The sequence below is a fragment of the Podarcis bocagei genome (assembly GCF_964188305.1).
Source record: "Podarcis bocagei genome assembly, chromosome: 1".
In the NCBI taxonomy this organism is placed as follows: domain Eukaryota; kingdom Metazoa; phylum Chordata; class Lepidosauria; order Squamata; family Lacertidae; genus Podarcis; species Podarcis bocagei.
The window spans coordinates 49706414-49723648 of NC_138125.1; the positions used below are offsets into that span (position 1 = coordinate 49706414).

Here is a 17235-nt window from a genome sequence, read left to right on the forward strand (position 1 = left end):
TTTGATAGTGAAATTGGTTTTCCTTGCAGAAAAGTTCAATAACTCTTCAGAATGAGGTCCAGTCTTGACAAATCCTCTTGCACCAGAATAGAAGTTAATTTGCACAAGAACTTCTGACTTTCCTTGTGATCTATAAGTGATTAGGCTGGGCTAATATTTATGCATCTTATCTTTGGCTTGCACTTCTGCTCTTCTTAGATGGGCTGTTTTTATATAAAATAAAAAAATTCCTTCCAGTAGCATCTTAGAGATCAACTAAGTTTGTTACTGGTATGAGCTTTTGTGTGCATGCACATTTCTTCAGATACAACTTCTGAAGTGTGCATGCACACGAAAGCTCATACCAATAACGAACTTAGTTGGTCTCTAAGGTGCTACTGGAAGGAATTTTTTTATTTTGTTTTGACTACAGCAGACCAACATGGCTACCTACCTATTATCTATTTTTATATAGTAAGTTATTAAATAAATACTGCTTCAGGGATTCAAACATGTTTAATTCCTGCTTTGAGAGCATATTGTGTTGGCCAGAAGAAAACAGAAAAGTATTGTCAAAATGCCAAATAGTTCATCAAATAGCAGAGTGAACGCATTGGGTGGTTTGCCGTCTAATCTGAACTTTATCTTGAGCTTCCAGGAATTGTTGAAAGCATGTCATTGCCCTCATACACTTCCTTTATGTGCCAAATGTTCAAGAGCCCCCAAGAACCTCTCTCCATCTGCCTCTACACAAACACAACTCCATTATTTGTTCATTTTGCTAAATAGGAGTACCAAGCTTATTGGCACCTTGTGACAATTTCTCAAATGTCTCAGGCAAGAAAAAAAGGGTTTCTTGATGCAACGCATGCGCACACATTCTTCCAAACTGCTGGATTTGTCTTGCAAGCCTCTGGGATTTAGTAGTCCCAGTGTCACCGTGCAATAACAAAGGGACAATCCAGAGCTAAAGAACAGGGTGGGGGTGGAGACTGCTTCAAAAAAATCTTAATGGGAAACAAAAGTGAAAGGAACACAAACCAAACATAGAATCATAGAGTTGGAAGAGACCACAAGGGCCATCGAGTCCAACCCCCTGCCAAGCAGGAAACACCATCAGAGCACTCCTGACATATGGTTGTCAAGCCTCTGCTTAAAGACCTCCAAAGGAGGAGACTCCACCACACTCCTTGGCAGCAAATTCCACTGTCGAACAGCTCTTACTGTCAGGAAGTTCTTCCTAATGTTTAGGTGGAATCTTCTTTCTTGTAGTTTGGATCCATTGCTCCGTGTCCGCTTCTCTGGAGCAGCAGAAAACAACCTTTCTCCCTCCTCTATATGACATCCTTTTATATATTTGAACATGACTATCATATCACCCCTTAACCTCCTCTTCTCCAGGCTAAACATGCCCAGCTCCCTTAGCCGTTCCTCATAAGGCATCGTTTCCAGGCCTTTGACCATTTTGGTTGCCCTCCTCTGGGCACGTTCCAGTTTGTCAGTGTCCTTGAATTGTGGTGCCCAGAACTGGACACAGTACTCCAGGTGAGGTCTGACCAGAGCAGAATACAGTGGCACTATTACTTCCCTTGATCTAGATGCTATACTCCTATTGATGAGGCCCAGAATTGCATTGGCTTTTTTAGCTGCCATGTCACACATGGTGCTCCTGCACTCTCAGCCCTTCAACAGTAGGATCTGGAAGAAGATGCTGCTTGTCTGAATTGCCTTTATTATCTTGCAATAATAACAGTATTGTGGATTAGCACTGACTCCACTAGATACATGAACATTTTGGTTCAACTAGGAAACAAAACAACTACTAGAGTGGGGAGCAATGTTCCATCTTTGCAGAAAAAAATACTACTGTGGCAACTTAAACAACACAGGTAAATTGCAGAGGCTTTCATAAGAATCAGAGTTGTAGAGTTGGAAGGGACCCTAAGGATCATCTAGTCCAAGTCCCTGCAATGCAGAACTATGCAGCTGTCCCATATGCAAATCGAACCTGCAACCTTGGCATTATCAGCACCACACCGTAACCAGCTGCTCATTTTTTCAGATGCAGAGCTCCAGAGCTCATTTTTTCAGATGCAAGAAGTGTTGCCTACTATTGGCTAGGGGAGGGTCAAAAAATTTAAGAGGCACAGTTGGACTCTTACGCCTGTGATAGACTTAAGCGCACCTCTTGCATTTCATGGCTTCTTTACAATTTTGTGAATAGAGTAATGGCAAGTAACTGTTAGTCACCCAGGAAGTTTCATGGTCAAGTATGGATTTGAAGTTGCGTCTCCCCAGTCATGGTCCAGCTCCAAAGAGGCCAGAGGAGAAGAAGGATGACCAAGACAGCTGATTATGAAAAAGAAGGGCTTGTTAGAAAGGGTGCTGTGAAACAACAGGACCCCCCAGCACCTAAAATGGACAAAGAATGTGTGCTGCTATTAGTGGATGGGCTGAAGAGTCTGAATCTCCCTGAATGACTAATGTGAAAGGATTTGGAAGATGGAATGTAGGTTGAAAAGTAAAGATCTGATTAAAAGATAATGGATGCCCAGAGCTGAAGAAAGTAGAGCTTAAATTGTGTCTAAAGACAGGAAAGCGTTCAGGAAGCAAACGGGCTTTTGTGGGTCTTTGAGTCAAGGGACATCAGGTTACTTTTGCAGATTTGCATAGCAAGAAGAAACATGCTAGCTGTGACTTCTATAGTTACTACAATACAGTGGCCTGGTGGCATTTAGGAAGCAGAAGCACGTGCCTCCAACATTTATCCGATGAAAAGAGGGCCATCCTAGTCTATTATTATTATTATTATTATTATTATTATTATTATTATTATTATTATTATTATTAATTATACCCCACCGATCTGACTTCCCTATACAGGGCTGCCTTCAGATGTCTTCTAAAGGTAGTATACTTACTTATCTCCTTAGCTCAGGTCGCATAGCTCTACACGCTCCAAAAATTTTCAGATGAAAATAGGGTTGTCCTAAGGGAAAGCAGGGCATTATTGGATCAAATCAGGAACTGGGACAGCTTTTGTAAAGCCAGGACTGTCCCTGGAAAATGGGGACATTTGGAGAGGTACTGAGAGGTGAACTGAATTTCACCTATAGGCTGAACTAAACAGTAAGACCTAGTCTGCTTCTAATACAAAGTGTTTCACATTTAAAAGGTAAGTGAAAAGGTTTAGGCTGAATTCGAGCGAAACCAGCATCTTGAGGAAATTTTAGTAAATAGGCCTTTGACTTGCCTGGTATCATAACATGATGATCTTCCTGCTGTGGTTGTCTTCCAATACAAGAAGGGACGTGTGCTGCAATAAACTTGGATTTTCAAAAATAACAGCTGATATGTATAAGAAGCTTAAAAGGAAAGGGGACAAAGCTGATTCTGATAAGTCCTTTCTGTCAAGGCAAGATAGAACAAATGTAGCCTTTTAGAAGCTATTTGGATCAAATAGGGAAGGGGCCACCATTTCTCTGCATGTGAAAAGCCATAGCACATGAACTTCCAAAAGTAGCTAGTGGTGTATATGTAGGAATTGGATTAGCAAGAGAATCTTGCTTGAAATAAGTTAGGGAGTCTGGGGGGAAACACATTTCTCAACTCTTCCCTTCAAACACTTCTTGAAATGCTGGCTGCAGGTTCCATGTAAGAAGGAAGAAAAGTTCTGTTAAGGTTGTGCTGTTCCCTTCGTTAAGGGGGGGTGCTGGTTCACCCCATGCATGACAACAAAAAAGGCAGATCCTGGGACTTTGTGGAAGACTTATGCCCACCCACATGCTTTGTTGGTGTTTGCTGCTGCAGATTGCAATGGAGAAAGGTATTTACTTGCACTGCATTTCAATGTCTTAAAAGGCCTGCTGTAAACCAGATCATTAGGGGATTGCATTACCCAAGAGCATACCCTTCAACTGTCCCATTTTAAGCGGGACATCCCGAACTTACAGAGGCCACCCTGGCTTCTGGTGGGATCCTGGGATGTCCCATTTTGGCTCCTGTGAGATTGCAGCCCCCAAAGACGCACATTTTGGGGGGACTTGTAGAGCCAGTTGCAGCATCAGGGGCACAGAGGGACGCTTCTCGGCCCACCAACCCTTGCTCTCAGCACACTCATGGTGCGCAGGACACAGCAGATGTGCCAAGCGAGGCAGGGAAGAAGGAGCTGCCAGACTACTCAGGGTGCAGCCTATGTCCCCCTGTGCCCCTGTGAACTCAGTGCGCCAGTCGCCTCAACATGGTGGTGAGGAAGCACCAAGGGTGAGGCAGTGAGTGGAGAGGAATGCTCCACAGCAGCACAAACGGCACTTGGCTGTGACATGTGCCCCGTCATGGCTGGGAGCTAAGCAGGTGCCCACAGGCCCCGAGTGGCAACAGCACTGCCTTGAGAGCTGCTACCTCTGTCCAATGTTGGAAGAAAAGAAGGCAGGATCCAGATCTGGCTCTCTCCACACCTCCTCGCTGCTGACTGGCTGCGTTCCCCACCAGTAGCTGGCTTGAAGGAGAGTGTATCCAATCTCAGCCTCAAGGAAACCTGCCTGCCAGGGTGAGTTGGAGATTCTGGTCTTGGTGACCCCTGGAAGCCCTTCTGCCTCTGTGCTTCTATGAGTCTATTATTCTCTTAGTGCAACTACAGATATGGTCAGGGAGAGGAAGGGGGTACTGGAATAGGCAACAGTATTATCTGAGCATGTGCAGAAGGCATTTCAGTGTAAGATGCACTGGGGGGGGGCACTCTCGTGTGAGTTACATGATCTGCTTGGGAGTGTGGTCCCAAAAGTTGTGTTTCCTGATTTTCTTCTGCAGCATGTTGGAGGGTATGCAAGTGTGTAAAGCAGCACAGGCTTGATCTTACAACCGCTTGGTTGACTAAACTATGTCTGGTCTCTACCAAAGGCTACACTTATTCCCTAGACAACCTTTGTTTTAAATAGGTCTTTAAAACATCCTAAATGAATACCTGCTGTGCTCAGACTGAACGCTAAGGGCAAGAACGGCTGTTGATTTATGGCCTCCCCCACTAAACCATGGGGGTTCCAAAGGAACCCACTGCAGCGTTTAAACAGAGCCAAAGGCGTTGAACACAGTTCTGCAATAACAACAGAGGAAACGGGATTGTGGGTCGGTTGCTGCCAGGCATGATGTGGTTTTATGACGTTTCCTCATGGGTATAACAGAACTCCTATTTGTTGTTGCTGTTTTATGGGGCAGTCTGGGTTGCGCTGGGTTGTTTGCACCGCAGATCTTTTGAATTCCACCACTTCGTTCTCAGGTTCCTTCCTCCACCCCCAACCTCCACTTCTTGATTCTCGAAGTATTATTACCTGCCAATCTTTCTTGAAGCAGTTTCACTCTAAACGACTACTTCATATGAACACTCAGAGGAACGTGAGAGCTCTTGCCCCTTCAATACCTGCTACAAATCAGCCTTTTAGAAAATAGTTTCATCTTATATCCCCTACCACACACTCCTTCTTGCTCAATACACAGAAGTGAAACCTGCAGTTAACTGTCTTAAGATTTTTTTCAACTGTCTGTTTAACATCTGGCTGCCATCTTCACCCCCACAGCAATCAAAGTGTGCCATAGCAACTGGCATTTCCTCACTTTCTAAAATAATTGGAACCAGAAAAATGACCGTTGGGAAATCTGTAGCCACCCAGATGCTGCTGAACTACAACTCCCATCGTCCCTAAGCATTGGCCATGCTGGCTGAGGCTGATGGGTGTTGGAGTCCACTAACATCTGGAGGGCCATGTTTCACATCCTTGCAGTAAAGTCATTCCTTTTTTAATATGAAAAACTAGCATGATGTGGTACCGACACAGGGGCGAGTGCTTTATGATGTGAACACATTCTTGGGTTTGTCTGTTTGTTTCTATAGCAGTTTTAATTTTCAAAGAGCCGCAGTCTATCACCTTCAGCATTCTTTAGCAATGCTCTGAGAGCAATCACCATTACTTCCCGCTGGGAATTTAATGCAGGTCAAAGCTTAATATTTTCTTTGCTGGGTTGCACTGCTTCTCTCGCACAGTCTGCTTTGCCCTTCAACCAGAAAAAGAAAGCATTAAGAACAAGACAGAGGCATACCATAGTCTTGACTGCATCTTAGAGAAGTACTTTGGCAGGTTTAACAACAGCTCCTATATGCTACAGTTTCAAGAGCACAGGAAAGATGCAATGTAGATTTGCTTATGCTCTTTCCATGTAGCACCATTTCACAGGGTTCTTTAAAATGCAGTACAGAACCACAGTATAATATTTTTTTGCAACAGGGATGTTGGAAATAATCTAGTCCAGCCTTTGCCAACCTGGTGCTCTCCAGGTATTTTGGATCACAACTCCCACCAGCCGCAGCCAGGTCCTCGGAGCTCAGAAATACCTGCAAGGCCGGCACTTGTGAGAAATGCTGAAATAATGTACGTGAAGCACTTAGTGAAAAATATATAATCTTATTGTTATAATATTTATTGGTGATTAGGTATTTTTATGCCTCCCTTTAACCAAACTCTCAAGGAAGTTTACGAGAAGGAATAAAACAATTAAAAGGCAAGTGCAAAAGAAGCATAATTAACTAAAAGGATACACACCTCAGAGGGAAGCTCATTCCATAGGTGAGGGGCCACCACAGAGAAAGCCCATTCATGGGCTCCTACCCCATAAATATCAGTAGGCATGATATTTTTCTTCCCCACTGGCATTCTGAAGGTGGCATAGGCTGTATAGACACTATGTATTTAAAGCACATGACTTTCCCCGCAGAATCCTGACATAGTTTGTTAAGGGTGCTGATAATTCTAGCACTGTGAGGAGTAAACTACAGTTATTCCCTTATTCTTTGGGGGACGCCATGTGCTTTAAATGTATGGTGCAGACATAATCATAGGATGGTGCACCACTGACTTTTTCTAAAGGTGTGGATCTGCTAATAGTCAGCTTCACATAAATATTATTCTCCTTTGGCCCTGTGTTGTATTTTTATGGTATGGATGAACCACCAGGCCTTCTGCTCGCCAGAGGAATAAAATTAATTCTACAGTGAACTGCGATGACAAGTTCTTGACAGATTTCTTAATACTAGAAACAAGTGTTCAGTATGTATGACAAATAATTTACTGCCTCTTTTATGTGTAGCAAAATGCTTGCCCTCCTGTTAATGGACTTCATCACTCTTCCTTTGTTTCCTCTCAACCAGTTTTGAATAATGAAGTAATGCTAGTCTGGGTAACTTAATAAAGATATAAGATATGATTTTAACCAGGAAATGCAATGCAATGAAGATCATTCAGAGGCCTGTGTAAAACGTGTCATTGTTTTTTGTCTACATCGTTTAGAAGATTGATGTCAAGTGTTCATGGTTGCAACTGGGATCGGTGTAGGAGTCTGTTCAAGTCTTGCTTGGCTTCAGATGCAGTAAGTTCACAAGATATTTCCCCATTCCCTTTGACTCTCTTGCCTTCCATCATCACCCAGAGTAACACAGGGTGTGTTGGATTCTGGGTAGGTTTGTTTGCTGAAGGGCATCTGCAACTGCAAGACATCAAGTAATCTCTTACAGGTGTGAAACAGCTACCACTGGCCAAACACCAGAGAGGCAACACTCATACCACGTCAGACAAAAAAAGTTGAAGTAATTCGCACATTCAGTTATGAGTCATTTGGATGATGAATTCCACAGTAGACTGATGCAGCAGCAGCAACAGAATCCTTTAGTGACTTACAGACTAACAAGTTTATTGTGGCATGAGCTTTTGTGGACTAGAGGCCACACTGCCGCTCACCTCATTCACCAGACTTCATCGACAACAAACTTCAAAGGAAGCATTTAGTATGAAATCACAGAACTATAAATTACAGCATATTCTATTCTGTTAAGGCTAAATCAGAAATGTGGGTTTCTTTCCCCACCACCTATGTGTTTAATCAGAACTGCATAGATGGAGAGACAGTATTCAAACCAGGGACTGCTGCTGTAAGTTGGTGTCTCTGTTCATTTCTGGTACAGCAGGGATGGGCTCCCTTTTCATTTCATCACCTTTCCCCTTGTGGCCAACTCTCTGTGGGGCTGCATGCTACTTGTGGTCAGGGCCAAAACAGGCACACATGCATAGCCTGCAGATGTACACAAATGTGTAGACACTCACCTCCCTTCAGCATGAGCTTATTTTCAAGCCAAGTCGCTATGAGGGGGAGGCAGCAGACAGATGGGCAAGTTATATCTGGCCCTGGGGCTCCTGCTTCTCCACTCCTGTTGTCCACATTTGAGTTTTGCATGGAAATGACACAGCTCAGACAAACTGCAATCACTTATATTTCATGGCCTTTAACCCCAGTATTTACCATTTGTGTCTCCCCCTTCCCCCATATGCATATCTGTGTATGTCTGCCAACACTCCACACATCTGAGAAACAGGGCTCCGTTCTTAAAAGCCTATACTATAATAAATCTGCTAGTCCTTAAGGTGCCACAAGACTCTTTGTTGAGTGTTGAGCTATCAAATGACAAATATGTGAGTCAGCTCTTGTTATGAGGACAGATAAAGGACTTTATATAACCTTGCAGATATATTCCTTACCCTAACCACGACTAATGTTTCAAGTATTCATATTTTCCCCCAGTCTGTCTTGAATACGGATGACAACCCTACAGCAGAAGCCGCCTTCTATCTAGCAAATGTATAGTGACCTGAGAAGGAGGAGGAAGGGTTGGCGTGAGAAAGAGAGAGATGAAAAGGGGAGGAGGTGGGAAGGTAGAAGTTGGTAGTCCTGAGAAGTATGTCCTACATTCAGCCGATCATAATCTATATTGGATCTGATCTATTTCCTGGATATTAACACCAGGTGGGGCATGCCACCACATGACACAAATATTTGCCTGCTCTAGCATGCCCTGTTCCCACAGGTTAAGCTCACCCTCCTTGCCATGCAAGGCAGAATCACAAGGCCCCCCCTCAAAAAGCCACAGAGAACTGTATGTTCTCCTGGGTGTTTTTAACCACGCACTTCCTCTTATTGGTTTATTTTGTTCCTATGCTGGAACTGAGGCTTGACTGGTGGATGAGAGCGTGGGGTTTGTGGCACTGACTAAACACACCACTTCAGGCAGAGGGCTGCTTCAGCGTGCACGCGCGTGTACACACACAGCTACTGTTGTTTCCCTTGCTTCTAACCCAAGCTGCAGCTGTCCCAGAACAAAACTTTACTGAGAAGAGGCATACCAGGCCAAACCCAAAGTCCCTGTAGCCCATTGCGTTATCCTAGTAGCAGCCTATGGGAAGAAGGCTGCTGGCTTCCAGGAGAGAAATTCCCAGTTGTGCAATGTTATTTTATGGAAAAGGAAAAGAAAACAATTATTTAGCCTGAGGAGAAAAAGAATATATTATGCAAAGTTTATTATAGTTAATTGCAATTTTGGTTGTAGGAAAATTGTAACTAGGTTAAGATGACCTAGAAATGTGCACTTCCTTCCTTATACCAATACTTAGCAGTCAATTAACTAATCCCTGTTGTCTTTGTCCATGGAGTTTTCTTGGCAGGGATACTGGAGTGACTTGCTGGTTCCTGCTCCAGGTGGTTGGATAGTGGTTCTCAAAGCTACCAACATGAGTTTGACCAAACTGCAGAAGGCAGTGGAAGACAGGAGTGCCTGGCATGCTCTGGTCCATGGGGTCACGAAGAGTCGGACACGACTAAACGACTAAACAACAACAACAACTAATCCCTGGTCCAAAGACAATGTCTGTGCCCTTTACAATAGCATGTAATAATCAAGGCTGGCTCTACTATTGGTAGAGTGAAGCAACCACTTCTGGCCGCTGACTTTGAGTGCCATAAAAGGATAGCGAATTGTTAGTGATTTGATTTTTAATGATTGTGTTCTTCCTTCCAGGGAGAGGCATTTGCAGGAGTTTCTGCCTCAGGACCAAAACAACTTGGTTTGCTTAGGTAACTATACAGCTTGATTTGTAAAAGGGGTACGTCAGGCAGCAAAATGTCTTGTTCTAGCCCTGTGCACTGATACCGGCATCCTTGGAATCAGATGAAGTCCCTACTTCTTGACTCAAATAGTAGACCTATTCAGCTTTTCAAGATCACCATGTAATAATTGAAGCTCCTCAGAACCGCTGTCCTTTGTATATTTGGCTTGTCATTGCAATCAGCTCAAAGCTCTGCTTAAGCTTTGTAAGGCCCCATCTGAACCGTACATGTAAAGCAGTATCATATTAAAGTCATGGCTTCCCCCCCCAAAAAAAGAATCCTGGGAACTGTAGATTAAGGGTGCTGATAGTTGTTAGGACAGCCCTATTCCCTTACAGAACTAAAATTTCCAGTGTTTCTTGGGGAGAAGAATTGACATCATCCATTTTATGCTAATCAGATTCAGCAGTCCATTTTGCCTTCCATTTGGATATTGGCCAGATATAGATGATGATGATTAATCCTTTTGCTCAGTCCTATTTTTCCAGAAAAAGAGGTGCCGGAACTCACCACGAACGCTTCCATTGTTCTCTTATAATGGCAATGGCGCCCACCTGAGAGATGCTGGAATGGAGTTCTGGTGAGTTCTGGCTGAAAAAAAGGCCCTGCTTTTGCTAGTGCATGCAGCCTCATTTCCAGAGCTGGTAACTATAGTTTCCAAGTTTGGATGAAAAGACAAACTATGACTAAGAACAGACTTCCTGCTTTTGATTGATTGCACTGTAAATAGAGGAGCAAAAGTGGTTTTGTGAACAGGCAGAAGACTTGTTCATATTGTGTCTTATTAATTTGAGATATGATCATTTAAATGTGACTGCTGTTAATTGGTCAAAGCTATTTACCGGTTTTGTTATTCTAAGCTGGGCTTGAACTCAGAAGTCACAGATGACTTACAGTAACTCTTCCAACCAGTTCCATCCCTAGCCCAACAATCACACAACCCACCCTCAAAAACCACAGCTTTTTCAGTTGTTCTGTACCATACAGCTAAAAACAACCTTTAAAAAAATAAGACTCAAAAACCAAATAATTTTGCATCTGGAAAAAGATCTGTGTATAAAATAACTCCAGCGAATTAAAAGGAACATCAGACTTCATTCCCCATGTCATTTTACTAATACAGAACTTGCTTTCTAAGAAATAATATTTGTTGTATGATACACTTGTTGTCCATAGTTTTCCTACTGCTTCTTCTGGAATTCTAATCCATGGTCTGAGGAAAATTAGGGCGTTGCACCTATCTACCATTCCCAGCAAGAGGGTGGTAGTGCTGTTGCTGATTCATTGTCTACAGATTCACATCTTCTGCAGCATATAGCTCAAAGAGGTTAGCAGACTGACTTCACACATTGCAGAAGGTAGAAAACTTAAGTATTAAGATAACAGCAGCAAGTGTTGAAATATTCACCACTGTAAACATTATAGAATTATGCAGAGTCTGGAATATGAAACAAATAAACTTCAACTATGTGCATCATTTTCAAAATAACAAAAGGGACTTCCTCTTCTTTTTGAGTGTAATCCAAAATTGCTTCCCTCTATGCAACAGTTTATGAATGACTTTAGTTCCTACTCCAGATCACCAATAGTTACAAATGAAGCGCCCACAATCCAAGCTCAACATACTTAGTGTGTGGAGTGACCAATTCTTGCAATTGAATTTGAAGAAGACAGAGGGAGTTTGTCCTGTAGGTAGCCAATCTTACCACTGGATCTCTCAAAAAGGGGGGAACAGGTAATAAAATGGCAAATGCAAACACAGTAAGTTTGAAGTGATGCTAACAAAACCCCTAAATTCTGATTATGATCACATGACAGAATTTTTTTTGAAGGGAGCTTTAGCATAGTGACTAGCTCAAATATCAACTTATTCATAGACGCCCATCCGCAATGAGATAATGCTAGTCTACTTTACAGTGTTATCGTAGATTACTGAGATAATTATGTGAAGCATACTGAGCTCTCAAAAATCACTATATAAATGTATGTATTATGCAGGAATCTATCCCTTTCCCCCTCTTGATGGCCTATTAGCATAACCTCCCTTAGCTAGGCATTATCCCTAATATGAGGTATTCCCTTTCTCAGGCATTAAGTGTACCTTGCACATTTGAGACCGAAATAGCAGATTCTCTGCTTCCTGATATACACCTTGTGCACTATCAAGTGATCAGGAAAGAAGCAAAACAGGTACTACAAGGGCAATGACAAAGCAAACACCCCTCATAGATAAACTCTAAGTAGACACACCCAAGTCTCCAGGGCTAACAGCCCCATGTAAACTGAGCATTTCAAAATAATGTGCATTTGATCCATGAACAGGCTGATAACCACTATACTTATTTGATCTGGTATATATGATATAGATTCTCCCTCTCTCCCCTGCAGTTTCAGGCTATCTGCAAAAATGTTGACTGAACCTCTGACAGGCCACCATACATGGTGGACAACCTTTCACCTGCACAGCTGCTGATCTTTAATCTGAAACCAGCACAGGCTTGGTAAATGAGGCTGGAAAAAAGGGAAACAGTATGACCCCCTTTTTTTTGGTAAGGACCTTCAGGTGTGTGGCTTCCAGAGATTTTGCAGGTGATTGTCCTCCCTCACACCCAGCAGATAGAGGCTCTTGTGTGCAAGTAAGACAGACATCTTTATGTACGCAAGTAAGAGTACAGGCTTTGGCAGCAGACATAGTGTTCAAGAGTAACAATCCAGGAATCAAGCAAGACATTCAGAACTGGACAGAAGCATCAAAGGGGTCCCAACAGTTTCCACACAGTTGAGGCACAGCGGGCAGAGCCCTGCTCCAACTTCAGTTCCTCCCAATCAGCCTCTCCTCTGTTTTCTTTCCTACCTCCTCCTGCATTGGGGCATGCTGACTCAATCCTGTGTGGGAGATTTTTTTGCAGTCAAACCTAACAGTGCATATCTATGCTAGTTAGTAAATGAAGGCGTTAAGGGCCACAGAGCTGTAAAATGCTAGAGAGAGGAAATGGCTAGGTCACGCCCCCTCACCTTTGGGGAAGGAAGTTGTTTTGTTTGTTTCCTGTTCCTCTCTCACTCTTCTGTCTGAACTATGTAACTGACCACATGCATGAGGTTGGGGCACCCTAGCTCAGACTCCATGCTTGAAGATACTTTTTAGTTTTTTGTACTGAAGAAGCTTTTACCTGTGATGTTTCTGCTGTGATTACTGTAAGTAAAGCTTTGAAACGTAGGAAAGTTTGTGGTCTATTCACTCTGAGAAGGGTAGAGGCAGGGGGAAACTGTAAGCACTTAACACTGGGACATTTAAAGGTCTAACAACTTATATTTCCTGCACTTTGTAAACGCTGCATAGATTTGTGTTTTAAGCTCTACTGGGGGCTGTTTTGGCTAAGGAGTGAGTCAAGCCCCTCCCCCACTTTTTTTTTTTTAATTCAGAGGCTGAGCTGGGGGCAAATGTGGAACTTCAGGAATAATTGGTATTCACCAGTTATTTCCCAGTATCCTGGTCCTGGTAGCGCTTCATGGTTCCTGACATCGATTCCTGTAAGTAAAGTAGGGGGACAGATGAGATGGTTAATAGCATACATAAAATATTAGTTCTGACTCTTTCTACATCTGAGTTGTTTCTTTGCAGCCATTTGTTTCTTAAACATTTTTGTGTGTAGTAATCATTAGCAAGGAACAGTTTGCAGAAACCCCTTAGAGGGAATGAGGGTGAAGGAAAGAATGAAGTAAACAATACAAAATAAGGAACAGTGAGGAAAAAAGGGAAAAAATGTTGGCAATGACCTCACGCTAGCTAGCACCACTTGCATGATATCTAATCGAGAACTGGCTTTAAACAGCAAATATTGTTTTAAAAAAGTTTTTCAATTTCCTGAAATCATGAAGGAATTATTAGGGCATCTTTGCTGCTTTTTAAAATTATTTTTATTTTTAAAAAACTGGCACCAGCACACTTCAAGATATTTTCCCCATGCTGGTGCTGCCCCAGGCTGTTTACAGCAGTTAAGTTCATAACATGGAATAGCGAATTGTTGGAGTGATATTTCCATATAGCAGGAGTGAGGAGACTGAGAGCTTCCACATGTTTCTTGACTCTAACTCCCATCAGCCCTAACCTATTGGTCATATTTAGGGCTGATGAGAGTTTGCTTTATTTTATTTAACAGAATTTGCATACCACTTAATTGTAAATGAAACCTCTTAAGTAGCTCACTACACACACACGCACACACACACACACACAAATATATAAACATTATAAACTGCATACATTATAAAATAAGTAAATTATAAGCTAAAATTACAGCTTAAAATACATACCAACTTTACATGTCTAGGTAGTCTTGCCTAAGCAAAAAATGGCAAGACTACAAGCAGGGCATCAACAAGAATATGGTAAAGGCTTAATAGCAACGAGTAGGGAATTCCAAAGTGTAGGAGCTTTCACACTAAAGGCTCGATTCCTTACAATGAACATTATGTGAAACTTGTAAAAGTGCCAGTTCTGCAGATTGAAGTGGTCAAGTGGCACATATCTGGTTAGGTGATCTTGCAAGTAAGCAGATACCAAGCTGTTACGAGCTTTACGTACTGATTGTAACACCATGAGTCTGGCCTGGTAACAAATCATCAATCAGTGCAAGAATCTGAGGAGGGATGTTATATGCTCTCAGGGTCCCACTCCTGTCAGCGATGAAGCTGTAGCACTAACAACAGTTTCCAGACTCAAGTGCAAGGGAAGCCCCACAGAGAGTTGGGATTCAGCAACATCTGGAAGACCACAGATTGTCCATCTCTGCCTCACACACCCACATTCTGTGCTGCAACCCAATAGCAATCACTGCACTAGTTAAGGAAATAACTGCATTTTCTCTAGTGGAAAATCACAAACACCATTGGGAAAATGAGGCAACAGAAGCAGAGCTTGAAGGCAAAGTGTCTAGATGGCCCACAGCAAATGGGTCACAACTGCATTTAACATTCTAAAACATGGTTATTTGAAAGGCCTGTAAGAAAAAGAAATAGTTTAACATTATTAAAATAAACAGGCTTGAGGAATTCTGCAAGATGGAAATTTTTTGTTGCCTGCTCTTCAACGCACCTACCATGATCACCATTCCTTGGCACCAACTCTGTTGCTGCCATGTACATACCTCAATAATTTCAGGTTTTTGTGCTGTTGGCATATTTTAAGCAGTGCAACACACACTGGTTGTTGAAGGACATACTAAACGTCTACATAGTTTACCGGAACAGGGATAAAAATGAAATTATTTCTTAAAGGGGGCAATCACTTTTTAAAACAACAACAGACTTTTAAGTTCTTATGTGCAAAATGTCTTACAGTCCTTAATCCTTTGTAGATGTACCGTATTTTTCGCTCTATAACACGCACCCGACCATAACACGCACATAGTTTTTAGAGGAGGAAAATCCATAGGCATGCCACCCGTAGGCATACCCTCCATAACACGCACAGACATTTCCCCTTACTTTCTAGGAGGAAAAAAGTGAGTGTTATGGTGCAAAAAATACGGTAATCGCCATTCAACCTTTATAAGCAATGTACCACCAGTCTGCAGTGTCTTTATGAAATATGGTTTCTTTACACATATTTCACATACCAAGCCCACAGCAAAAGGAACTTTTTCTTGTTGCTTGCATCAGGCCAACAGTAATCGCTACCCCAAAAGCTGCTGGGCAGAGATTCTTACGTTTTGCTGATGTCTTGCCATTATCAAGCAAACCAGGCCACGTTCAGCCTTTTGTTTCTTCAGTGACCCACCCCCAGTGAGCCCAGTTGCCAGGCTGGCTTCATGAGGAAACGATTCTGTGATTGTTTCCAGCCCTTGCTAAATTCATGAATCTATGAGTTAGCTCAAATTCTTAGCCAGTGTTTTCCAAAGTGGGCAATACCGTCCCCTGGGGAGCGCTGGAAAGATCCAGGGGTGCAGTTGGGGGGTGTTGAATAAAAATAAGGGGGCAGTGGAAGCATAAAGAAAAAAGAAGAAATTGAAAAACTGTTCATGCATATTTCATCTGTTGTGTAATGACGCTTACTGCCAGGTCAGACGCTGTTGCAGGATGCAACAATGCCTCTCCTGGATCTGGCAAGGGAATTTCCCATGCTTGGGTGAACGCTTTTTAGCTTCACTCAGGTCTGGGAAGTGGATCACAGCTTGTCTGCCTATTTGACCAATGGCAGGCAGGCTGTGACGCCGGCCCTGCCGCTTTGCATAAAGAAGGTAGATTCCAGGGGGGCACTGAGTATTATTATTTTTTCTGAAAAGCGGGCGGTAAGCCAAATAAATTTGGGAAACCCTGTTCTAACCCTTCACTGAGTGTAGAAATGGCCAGGGTGGGGGGTTTGCCCCCTCCCCCCAACTCATAATAGTAGTAGTAGTAGTAGTAGTAGTAGTAGTAATAATAATAATAATTAATAATAATAATAATAATAATAATTTATTTATACCCCCCCATCTGGCTGGGCTTCCCCAACCACTCTGGGCGGCTTCCAACCAATTATTAAAATACAGTAATGGATCAAACATTAAAAGCTTCCCTAAACAGGGCTGCCTTCAGATGTCTTCTAAAAGTCAGGTAGTTATTTATCTCTTTGACATTTGATGGGAGGGCGTTCCACAGGGCAGGCACCACTACCGAGAAGGCCCTCTGCCTGGTTCCCTGTAACTTGGCTTCTCCGCCAGAAGGAAGACAGCATAAAGTGTAATTTCCCAATAACTTGGTAAAGCTTTTACAAACCCTGAGTCAGGGATCAGTGAGTGCTCTTCCAACATTCCAGTTGATGCAATGTTACATTGAAAAGGCCAAGTATATCTATCCCTTTGCAGGCAGCAGATGAACTCAATAATAAGAGAGCACAATACAATCCTCTAGCCCAAACCTAGCAGCAAAGGTGCTAGAAAAGTGAGCAAATGTTTATCAAGGAGCAATGGCAAACCACACCAGTTTGTGTGGTGAGTGAGCAGCACACTTTTATATGTATCTCACTTGCAAGTGGTAAGATTGCAGGAACCAGCTTGTTTTTCAAGGAGGAAGTGGGTAGATATTGTCGTAATTAGAGTACATGTTTCTTCTTGTGGATACATAACCCATTCTGCTTGTTAAGAATTTTGTTCGGGTTCAATTATTACAAGAGCAGAGGTGTGTTAGGTTTGTTCCAGTGCCCTAGGTAAATTATTATCATGCCTATTGCAGCTTTTTCCATGCCCATTGCAATATTAGTATTGAATGTTTCCTAGTTCCAGGAATTTAGCTGGG

The 17235-nt window shown here is 42.6% G+C and overlaps 2 protein-coding genes across 2 annotated transcripts in view; one reads left to right on the plus strand and one right to left on the minus strand.

Annotated features, from left to right (window-relative positions):
• Positions 1-2844: 2844 nt before the first annotated feature.
• Positions 2845-17235, plus strand: part of LOC308597318 (uncharacterized protein) — a 146941-nt gene continuing 132550 nt past the window's right edge. The window contains exons 1-3 of the mRNA XM_081213208.1: positions 2845-3805; positions 7317-7395; positions 13384-13491. Of these exons, the coding sequence (XP_081069334.1) occupies positions 3708-3805; positions 7317-7395; positions 13384-13491 (285 nt within the window). The 5' untranslated portion in view covers positions 2845-3707. The remainder of the gene's footprint in view (positions 3806-7316; positions 7396-13383; positions 13492-17235) is intronic.
• Positions 13388-17235, minus strand: part of RAD51B (RAD51 paralog B) — a 403358-nt gene continuing 399510 nt past the window's right edge. The window contains exon 13 of the transcript XR_014012866.1: positions 13388-13489. The gene's annotated coding sequence lies outside the window, so the exon portion shown is untranslated. The remainder of the gene's footprint in view (positions 13490-17235) is intronic.